The 11,701-nt window shown below is 33.4% G+C and overlaps 1 protein-coding gene across 7 annotated transcripts in view; it reads left to right on the top strand.

Moving 5' to 3' along the window:
• Positions 1 to 11,701, top strand: part of LMBRD2 (LMBR1 domain containing 2) — a 41,892-nt gene that overhangs the window by 3,777 nt on the left and 26,414 nt on the right. For 3 of the 7 annotated variants that reach the window (XM_023524836.1, XM_011382963.2, XM_023524835.1), the window contains exons 2-5: positions 6,510 to 6,746; positions 7,006 to 7,103; positions 8,368 to 8,463; positions 11,071 to 11,238. In XM_023524836.1, the coding sequence (XP_023380604.1) occupies positions 6,573 to 6,746; positions 7,006 to 7,103; positions 8,368 to 8,463; positions 11,071 to 11,238 (536 nt within the window). In that variant the 5' untranslated portion in view covers positions 6,510 to 6,572. Of the gene's footprint in view, positions 1 to 5,249; positions 5,353 to 6,509; positions 6,747 to 7,005; positions 7,104 to 8,367; positions 8,464 to 11,070; positions 11,239 to 11,701 lie in introns of those variants that run through there. The other 4 variants (XM_023524833.1, XM_023524834.1, XM_023524838.1 and 1 more) reach the window with 2 other exon arrangements.

Genomic DNA, 11,701 nt, shown 5'->3' with positions numbered 1-11,701 from the left:
TTATATGGAAAATGTTATTAAATGCAATATTTCGATTTTTTACAGAGACTTACCTTTATGTTACTTAGGCTAAAGGGAAATCAGTTGCCTTAGTTTGAAATCTACATCCTTTCTCTTAAAATTGCAAGTCATTAGAGAATTTATTTTTAACAGAAAAAGTTATAGTCTCCTTTAGGAAAGTGAACAGACGGAGCTTATAAGCTAATGTAGGAGAAGGAATAAACAAGAAAAAAACTATTTAAAATGCCATGACGAGAATAAACAAAGTTTTGACACATAAAGTAATTGGGAGAGGCCACTTTAAATATAGATCTTATAGATAGGAAAGTCTACTACATAGGATGATTCTCAATTTAAAGATGAGAAATATTCTCATGCTAGGATTCAGCTATTAGTTGCCTGAGAACTAGGGAACATATCTAGTTCTCAGAATACTTGAATTATCCGAATTGGTGGACATGAGGTCCTGTATAGGATTTTAGAGAGAACCTGTCAACTATGAAAATTGGTCTTCAGATTCTGGAATAGGTATTTCACTAATAGTTTGTTTTGGTAACAGAAAAACCTTAGCTTGCTGAAATGTGAATACTTTTTTCTGCATTCCTTCTAATTATGGCTGTTCTCTTAATATAGTAAATAAAAGTTTAAATTGGTACATGTGATTCTGTTTAATATAAGGAATTGTGTCCATTGAAGACTTGAGATTACTAGCTATGTTAGAAATTGATGTCTGGTGTTTTCAAGAACTGCATTATGATTGCAACTGATGTAGATTGTTTCACTTTTCTGACTAATTGTATTCATTTAATCTTACTCAGCACACCTTATGTCCCATTTTAATGAGAGAGGTATACTCTATTTCTAGAAGTGGAATTACTGGATCAGTATCTAGGACAAATGAACTATAATTTTTTTTTTAATATCTACAAATGACATTAGAGTGAGTAATTTCTGGTACTCTTTGGAAAATTCAAAATACGCAGTGACTTTGTAAACTGGGAAAGTGTTTATCATACAAAGGGAGAAGGATGTCGTTTACAAGATAGTTAATATTTTCAGGGCCCAGAAGGAGCCAAAAAGGACTGGAAATTACATTTGACTATAAGCTTTATCTATATTCAGTGGTATATTAGTGTTCTTGAAAATCAAACATGACAAAAGAGATTCAATTTAAATAGAAAGACGACGTGCTTTTTCCTTTGCTCTATCATAGCATGGGGTAAATCTTGATACCTTTAGGTTTTTTTTTTTTTTTTAATAATGTTATTTAGCTCAGGGGAGCAAAAGACTAAGAAAGGTCCTTCTCAATTTTGATTTTCTCTGTTTTCTTCTTTTCCATGTAGATTAGAGTGATACATTACCCTTAAGTAATGGCTGTCTTACCTACAATGTAAAAAGGCTTAGTTAAATTCTATATTAATCTTAACTTTCTTCACGTTCTACCTTGATATATCTAAGGGCATAATTAATAGGAGAATATTTGTAATTTGTTCATTGTAAAACCTGAACCAAAAATGATTTAAACAGTTTAAATCGCATTAAGAAAGTATGTCTGGACTGTAGAAGAGACTGTGTAATTGTGAGCTAGGCTCTATAGTCAAGATGCCTGGGTTTGAATCTCAGCTCTAACTATTTGTGTGCCCTTTTCTCTGTTATTAAACAAGAATACTAATAGTTCTTTCTTACTAGGTTAGGAGGTTTAATTTGATTAAGCATGCTAGCACATGCTTGGAATCTAGTAAATTCACGGTTAGCTATTTCTTTTTTTTTAAGTATATTTTTATTAGGAAGAATTCTAAGGATTGTTCCCTAATGACCAAAATAAATCTGACAATCTCTTCACCTGAAATCTTTAAGAATCCGTTAAAATTCTAGTTGTTCTCTTCTTACCTGCTTACATGGTTGCAACCTCTCCTTGCCAAAGGTGCAACTTTTTATGTGTCCATCTTTCTTCAGAAAGGCTTTTCACACTGTGGAATTCAGTTCACCTGGTTGGTTTGCCAGCTAAGCTCATTTTTGAAGATGGCTTCAAAAAATGCTATATGACTTTTTCTGCATTTTTAAAGGGGAAGTGAAATTTCTTGTGGTATTCTATCTGTATCCTAAGCTGAGTTCTCTCTTCGCCTGAAATCTTTAATCATGAGAATATTGATAGTCTTTTTGGAACTATTAATTTTGATTGGGAGTAGAACATTGTTGCCTTTCATCATTCACATCTTGTTCTGATTCTTTTTCTTTAGTAAGATCTTGAGTTGTCTCCTACTTGTTACTATTTCACATAGCTGAGTAAGGATACACATTTTAAGTTAACACAGTCCGATTCTGACGAATCATTAGATTCTACATGGAAATTTTTCATTCAGTTGCAGAATCTTAGGTTTTGATAAAATTTTTGGTTGTTCAATTGCTACCAATCTTCTCTCTCTCCTTCCCCTCTTCCCCCCTTCCCTCCTTCCCCCTTTCCTTCCTTCCTTCCTTCCTTCCTTCCTTCCTTCCTTCCTTCCTTCCTTCCTTCCTTCCTTCCTTCCTATCTGTTTCTTATCTCTTTCTCTTTTTTAATGCTTCAAATTCCAAATTCTTAGCCTCTAAATTCTCCTCTTAAAGTGTGTTTAGCCTGAAAACTCATTATCAGCCATAAGTACTTAGGAAACAGTAATCCAAGTCAGTAACAACATGCTAATTATGAAAGGCATTTGAAAATAATATTCTATAATATCCCGATGATTGGTAAAAGACTGAGTTGGATTTTAAATGTTTAAGACTTTCAGAACTGGTATTTTGAAATACTGAAAGGTAGAACATGCCTGCATATAAGGTGCTTAAACTTGATTGAAAGAATGAAGTAGCGTTTTGATTTTGAGTAAAATCTACTTTTGCTGCTGTTGTGTTAATGCTAACCTATGATAGCTTTCTCTTTGTCATTTTTAATCACATGGGACTAAATTTTGATTTGCCTTCAGATTTTAGCATTTTTAAAAAATTTTTGTCATTAGCGTAAAAACATCATTTTAATATTTGAGGAATACTATTAGGACCATTGTTGTGGTCAGAGACATATTTTGACTTTTGCCTTTGAGTATATTTTTGCACAACGCACATGTTCACAGTTCAGCAAATGATCCATTTTGATCCACCTGCATTTTGATTATCTGCCTAGAAGAATGGCATTGTCCTTCTATATGACATTGGTGTGTCAAATATATCTTTTTGATATGGCTCTAAGAGGTGTTTTGTCTCTTTACAATGGTTAGATGAAGGGGTATTTGGGCTACCATATAGATCTGGGGGGGTAATCCCAGTTCGTCAGGTAAGGCAAGGGGAGCAATTTCTGTGAGCAAAAATCAGTTTTTGTTCTATAGGGATGAGGGTGAGCCCAGGCTGTGGTAACCACAGAGAACGAAGAGCAAAAGCAATGGGTATCCATTCATAGCTTTTTGGGGAAAGACCATAGGGTAAAACTATGCTTTGTGACCTTTGGGGTAACTAGTTGTCTTTTAGAAGCCCGTGATATGAGGGAGGTAGAGATTAGCAACAAGCATTTATTGAAGACCTATTCTGGAACTCCTACTTGGTGTTTTACTTTTATATCTCATTTGATCTTCATAGCAATCTGTGCGAGGTGGTTATCCTCATTTAACAATTTAAATTGCATGAAGTTACACAATTATTAAATAGAGTTGATATTTGGAACCCAGATTTACCATGGTATAATAAAACATTTGTATTTTAAAATAGTTGTAATTTTCATCACAACACCACAGCAAAAAAATTTTTTCTAGTTGCTATGTGTTTTACTTTTATATTACTATATTGATTTTTAAATAATTTTTAAATTACAAAATAATACATGCTCATTATTAAAAATTAGAAGCACACACACAAGAAAGCACAAAGGAAATGGAAGTCACCTCTTTATAGCTTTGTGACAACCACTGTTAGCATTTTGGTGTATACTTGTCCATGCATATTTGTGTGATTCTTATATATACTTCCTCAGATCCCACCCATGTCTCTTCTGACATATTTAAAGTGTCTCTCTGGATCTCACCTTTCTTCTGGCCTGGTGGAATTTGGTGGGCTCCTTTAATCACTCTCTGCACTGGAGTGTTTCTGTTAGGTAGTTCTTGACTCAGGCACGGGTCTCTGCTCCCAACAGTCATTACTTGGTTAACAGGATTAGTGATTTATGAAACCCTCGGCTGCTTTTCTCAAAAAGGCAATGGACAACAGTGAGACTAGTGGATATATTTAAAACTTCCTGGACTATTTAATACAAATATTTAAGTTGTTTCTATGTTTTCATGTTTAAATAATGCTGCTGTGAAAAATAATATTGTAGGTAACTTTTTATTCCCATTTTGGTTTTTCTTTATTTGAAGAGGAATTGCTAGAACAATGGGTATGTACCTTTTTAAGGTCTTTGATACATATTGCCAAATTGCTGCCCTCACTGGCAGTGAGTTTTTTTATAAGCCAAACTTGAGTTGTTCAGTTTTTATTTTTATTAGATTTTAATTTACAGTTATTTTATGAATTTAATATACAAGTAACTAAATCAGATAGAGAAGAAAAGAAGGCATCCCTAGCTTCAAACAGAAAGTTATTCAGCTGAAATAACCAAAACAGGCTATAGAAATTCATATGGAAACTTGGAAAGTACTATCGTTCTGGACTGTAAAAAAAAAAAAAAGTGCTATCATTCTGCTATCACTTGAATTTAGGTACAAGGTTAAAGATTATGGACTTTAAAACTATTATTTTCTCCTATCTGGTTAGGGAAACCCCAGTTTTCATTTCCAACTTCATGGGACCTGTATGCCTAACCTTGTATCATAACAACACAATAGGAGTTTTGCTTTAACAGAAATAGATGATGTAGTAAACAGACTAATAGACCCCTATGCCTTAATTCCTGGAACTAATAAATAGGCCTTAATTCCTGGACCCAATAAATATGACTAGCTTATCCAGATGACCTAGTGAGATCAGATGAGCCCTTAAAAGCAGAGTTTTCTCCCAGCTAAAGGCGGAAGAGAGTCAGATTCCAAGAATGAGAAGGATTTGAGAAGCCATTCATTTCGGGTTCTGCGATACACAGGGCCACAGGCAAAGACTGGAAAGAGGCCTCTAGAGCTAAGGGCAAATGCCAGCTGACAGCCAGCAAGGAAATGAGAATCTCTATCCTATAACCATAACAAACCGAATTTTGCCAGTAGCGTGAATGAATTTAGAAATGTATTCTTTCCCAGAATCGCCAGAGAGGAACACAATCCTGCTGACACCTTGATTTCAATTTTGAGAACTCATTTCAGCCACACTGTGCCTAAACTTCTGACCCACAGAAACTATGAGGTATCTGACCCATATAAACTATGAAATATGGGTGGTGGTGTTTATAGTAGTTGTTTACAACAGCAATAGAAGACTAATACAGTGAGTATGGGGGGAGATGTAACAAATCATTTATTACTAGAATAAAGGATCCATAATTCTGTTCACTTATCTACATCATTTAAAGTACTGGCTGTGAATCATACTGAAAAATTGACAGCCATAGTAAAAAATATTATTAGCTACTAGTAAGTTTATAACTGATTTTGTTATTTGCTTATGCCCATAATCTTACACCTAACTATTATTGATATCTGTATATATTTCATTGTTGTCTTATTTTTTATGCGTAATATGTAAAAATGTGTGAATCTAGTTTTTAAATTAATGTTTTGGCAATTTTCTAATGTTATTAAATAATCTTGACAAACATCATTTCTTATACTTCAGTAATATTTCATCATTTGGTTCTGCCATACGGTAGCATTTTCTTTGTAATCTCTAATAGTCTTTTTCTATGATTGTCATATTCCTTACACTGGACAATTTCAGGCAAATAAGTAAGTCAAACCATAAAGGAATTTTCAGATAATAATTATGTTAAATTCACATTGAATGATATTTTTTTAAAGCTAGATCCTGAAGCTTGTCACGGTTTTTATCAGTACATCCTACATCGAGCTATCGCTTAACCACTTAATCTATTCTTGGCTTTAAAATAATCTGTCTCTTCCTCTCTCTCTTTTAGAGAATTTTAAGTAATGAGTTATGGATGACTTAGAAAACTTTATTTTATAAAATATTTAATTTCCTAGGATCTAGTCAATAGTGTATTTGTAAAAAATATTGTTAGAATTTATACCGTTAAGAAACAAGCTCCAAATGACACTGCATTGAAACTGTTCACATCTAGTATTTTTATTTTGTAGTATTTTTAGAACTAGTGCAATTTTTGTTAATTTTTTTCCAGAAGATAAAATTTACATGAAATTTTAAGACATGCTTTAAAAAATAAGATAAAGAACTTGAGAGTAGAAATTATCCTTTTCATCTTATTCATAGTCCATCATAAAGCCTGATAGTTTTCCAAAGAATTTATTAATTTATTAATAAATATTTAGGAAATTCCCATTAGGTCATTTCCTATCTTAATACTGCATTTTTTTTTTTTTTTTCAGTTTACAGATATGATTCAGTCCTGTACGTGAATTACTTTGGTTGGTCAGAGTGAACATTCAATAATGAGTGGTGCAGCTTTGGGACTCGAGATTGTTTTTGTCTTTTTTCTGGCATTATTTCTACTTCATCGATATGGAGACTTTAAGAAACAGCATAGACTTGTGATTGTCGGAACACTGCTAGCTTGGTATCTCTGCTTTCTTATTGTCTTTATACTGCCTCTGGATGTTAGTACGGTAAGATGATACTGATTTTCACAATTTAAAGGGCATCTGTAATCATAAAGCATGTTCGAGATATGTTAGTTCTTAAGACAGCTAAATTATATAAGGTTATACTTATAGTTTGAACTTAAATTTTACTATATGAATTTGATTATTAAAAAGCATAGCCAGAAAGGTAATTTAGGATGAATAGGTTGATACACTCCAATATCCTCTAAGTACTTGGTAACCTTTTGATTTTTGTTATTAAACCATGCATTTGTTGCTTTAGACGATATACAACCGGTGCAAGCATGCTGCTGCAAACTCAAGCCCTCCTGAGAATAGCAACATTACAGGATTGTCTGCACCTGCTACCCCAGTTGCAAGGTATCTTTTTTTTTAATATTGTAGAAGAAAAATTGTTTTAAAACTCAGTTTTTACCATCGAGATTTTATATGTGTAAAAATTTATCCTCATTCTTTTCCCCTCTTTCCCCTACCTCCATCTCATCCTAAAAATCCTAGTAGATTTTTAGTTACCTTGTATTCTGTTTAAATTTAAATCTTAAGTAAATTTGAAATATTTGTTGGTATATAAGGCTTTCTGTAGATGCTAATGAGAAACTTGGTGAAGGCCTGATTTTGTAGTCTTGGCTCTACCCCTTACTAAGAATGTGACTTCCAAAAGCTATTTTAATTCCCAGCCTCTCTCTTGATCTAAAAAATGGGGCATGCATTTTCTTTTTTGCCTAATACACAGAGCTGTAATAAAGAATAAGGAATTCTGTATATGGGATATGTTTTTCATATTGCACATCTTTTGAAGTCATATTTTAGACTAAGAATGAATAAAGTTCGAATTACCAAAAGGTTGTATTGAATTCATATCAAACTTTCAAGTGAAAAACTAATAAATGTTGACTGTAGCTTTTTCCAAGGCTTTAAGTAGTATTTGCAAACTTCTTTATGTAGCTTTCATTTTGTTTTTAAAATCTAACATGAATAAGGATAAATTTAAAATGTAGATGTTACTCCCTTTTTAAGTACCATTAAAAATTGAATATTGATCAGCAGCAATTGTGGATATTAGAAGCCCTTGGACTGAAGGATATACTTATAGTTTAGGAAGATTGATTATTAATGGAAGAATCTATGGTCAGATACACATATCTTCAGGAAGTTCAAACAGGATTATATATAGATGCTGGCATCTGTCTCCACAAGAGTTATGCTATGGTGACTGATTAGTTAGCGTTCCAGTTTCCAGGAATTATTCACCTAATATCTTTCTCCTCCCCACCTCCCTTGCCCAAAATAACCAACCCCACAAATAGAGTGCGTATATATTTTAGAAATAATCATCAGTTTTAAAGGTAGTCATATCAGAGACTTGATATCATGATACATTTGCTTTTAAAGACTGTTGCATTATTGGTCTATTAGGTGAACATTGTGTCCTCAAAACTGTTTTGTTCTCTTTGCATGTGTTTTTTTAGTTGACGGTCAGCTTTAAATTTAGGTTTTGTATAAAATTTTCCAAGTTAGAGTCAGTAATTTAAAATTTGAATATAAACTGCCATGTACAAATTAATTATATAATTCATATAAGTAGTCATTTATTATTGATTTGCTTTAAATTGTCATTAAACAGCCAGCATCCATGTTTCAAACCATGGAGTTACATTCCTGATGGAATCATGCCAATTTTCTGGAGGGTAGTATATTGGACGTCACAATTTTTGACATGGTAAGTGGTAGTGAAGGATAGAATTTTTTCAATTTGGGCTAAAGTAAAAAAAAAAGGTATTTTTTTCAGCAAACTTTCATTATTTTAGAACTTACTCAAGTGTTACTTATTTTTTTCCCTTATATCTATATTGTCTTCCTTTCTGCTTATTCAGGTCTCTCCCATCTTAAAAGAAAAGAAATGAAAAGAAACAAACAAGAAAAAGAAGATAGTCTAGTTACTGCTTTCTCTCTTGACCTTCCAGCCCCATTAGTATGTGAGACTGCTCTTCCTAAGGTCATCATTATACCCTGGTTTTCTTGCTATCTGCTTAGCCCAATCTTTTGGATTTCCTTCATGGGCTCCATTTCTGTGGCCCATTTCCTAAATGCTGGTGTTCCCTAGGGTCCCATGTTTGGTCATCATGTTTTCTGACTCTCTCTGCATAGGTTTAATTATAGCCATGGTTTCATTGAGCTGTGATGTATTCCAATTTTTTTCTCCATCCACTGTAGCTTTGTATTTCTGCTGTGCTCCAGACTCACATTTTATCTAGTCCCTACTGAGATCTTCAGGTATTCTGCAACTAAAGCAACCAAGCTCTTAAACTTCAAATAATCTGCAACTCAGGCAAATAAGCTCTAAAACTGGAAGTCTTGAACATTGCAACAGAAAATTCACGCAGCAGAGTAGTGCCCCTGTAAATTCATGTTCATTGAACTCAACTAGGTCCTCAACATTACCAGACTTTTCCTGCTTTGTTTCTGTAGGCTAATTGCTCTTCATTCTCTACAACATATCTTTCTAATCACTTCAAACCTCTGCTGTTCCCTCTGTGGCTCACTCTCGCGTTCTCTCCCTCTTGCGTTCTCTCCCTCCCTCCCTCTTTCTCATCCTAGAAACATTACCTTCTCACCTTAAACATCTTTACTTTCTACCTCACATTGAAAACAGAAGTCATCAGATGGTAGCTTTTTCTGCTTCTCACCAACAAACCTGTCTACCTACCATCCTTTCTTCTTTCCCCACCACGAATGAAAGAGTCACTTTTAAAATTAATCTCTGTTCCTGAAATATGGACCCATCCCCTTCGCTTCCTGTTACGTATATACTTACCTACATTTGTGCAATGCATGCACAATTCTCTCATCCTTTAACACACACACACACACACACACAGTTCTTTCAATTTATAGCCCTTTCTAGCTTTCCATATTCTACCTGAGTGATCTACTTCTCATCACATCTTAATTTTTTTTGAGACTTTTTTTATGGAAGTATAAATTAGTACAGAAAAGTGCACAGATTGCATTTAGTTTGGCTTTTTTTAGTGAATACACTCATATAACTAGCACTCAGATGATGATAATGAACATTATCAATGTCCCTGGAAGCTTCCCTCATAACCCTCTCCCAGCCATTACCCTCCCCAAAGGAACCACGATTCTGACTTTTTACTGCCACTGATTAGTTTTGCCTGTTTTTTAACTTTATAAACATGGAATTACACAATATGTACCTTTTTAGTCTCTTTTTTTTTTTTGGCGTATACATTTGGAAGATTCTTCTATGTTGTGTTATATGTATCAGTATTGTTTTCTGTTTCATTTCTGTAAAATATTTCACTTTATGAACACCATAGTTTATCCTACCCTGTCAGATTTCTTAAATGAATTGTCTGCATTTAGTGTCTCCATTTACTCACTGCTTACTCGTTCCTCAATCCATTGAACTCTGTTTTCTAACCCCACTTCTCTACTCCACTTTTGTTTTCTCTCTCCACTTTCAAACACTTTATTCTGGTTTTTACTCAATACATACCCCTTAGTTATCTTCCATACATTTCTACCGTTCTATATCAGTCTCCTTTGCTGGCCTCTCCTCCCCTTGTTTCCTCTGCCTCTCCTTTAAAAATAAATATTTCTCAGAAGTCAGTCTCATTTCTTTCCTTCTCGTTCTATATATGCACCCTTCCAGATCTCATTCATCTACTGATGTTATTTCAGTACCATTGATATGATGATGACTCCCAATCTATCTGTATTTTTAAACCTCTCTCTTGAACTCTGAAGCTGGATAGTCAACTACTTCCTGTACAGCTCTTTTAGAATGTGTCTTAGGTACTTCAAAATCAATATGTTGACAACCAGTCTTCTCTCCTTCTGCTTTTTTACCATACCACCACCCTTTACCCTCTCCCAAATAGTTCAGTTTTGTTCCCCGTAAGTCCATTCTCCATGCAGAAGTCCTGTCAGTCTTTAGAAAACTAAATTTGATAGTCTCCATTCTTTTAAAAAAATAATGATTCCTCATTATTTTTTGGATGAATCCAAATTCTTCATAAAGGTTTTAAAGTCCTTCTTTTAGACTCATCATAAGTCACTCACACTGTTATATTCTCTGCTGGTCATTGCAGCTTTCCTAGGAATGTGCTTTGTTTCCCCCCAAATTTAATGTTACAAAATGTTCAATCTATTACAATTTATTTGTTATTAATAATTAATCAAAATCATATTTGTTTGTGAAAAGAACTATACATTAAAATTGAGGTTCATGTATTTCTGGTATTTTGATATTATACAGACATAACAAGTGTGTTTTTTAATCATATTTTTTCCAACTGTTTAGGATTCTTTTACCTTTTATGCAGTCGTATGCAAGATCAGGAGGGTTTTCCATAACTGGAAAGATTAAAACTGCACTGATTGAGAATGCAATCTATTATGGCACCTATTTGCTGATTTTTGGAGCATTTTTAATTTATGTAGCCGTAAACCCACATTTGCACTTAGAATGGTAAGAAAAATTGTCTTAACATTGCTTCTGTGTATATTTCCATTTTTAAAAATTAATTTTTATCTCATAAAGGTAAATAGACATTTCATTGAATCATATCAAGGTATAGTTTTATAGAGTCCCCCAAAAGAATATCTGAATAACACATATTACTAGGAAGGAAAATATGGAATAACATCTTTAAATGTAGCTATTAGACAAAAGACTAATGCTTTGTCTAATTTCTAATTGCTATATGTTAAAAGTATTAACCCTCATGATTTTTTATGGGCTTTCAAATTTTGTATATGACAAAATATCTAGTTTTCTTTTTCATGGGAACTTGTGAACTTTTTTCTTCTGACTAGTTTGAGGGCATATTTCTCTTTAATGTTAGATTTAGACATTGCAATAAAATGGAAGTCTGTATTGTACTTGTGATCTGTAATATATGTGAAGAGCTAGATCTGAAAAATTTAGGAAT

The sequence above is a fragment of the Pteropus vampyrus genome, unplaced genomic scaffold (genome assembly GCF_000151845.1).
Source record: "Pteropus vampyrus isolate Shadow unplaced genomic scaffold, Pvam_2.0 Scaffold498, whole genome shotgun sequence".
Classification (NCBI taxonomy): Eukaryota; Metazoa; Chordata; class Mammalia; order Chiroptera; family Pteropodidae; genus Pteropus; species Pteropus vampyrus.
This window is presented reverse-complemented; position numbering and strand designations above follow the sequence as displayed.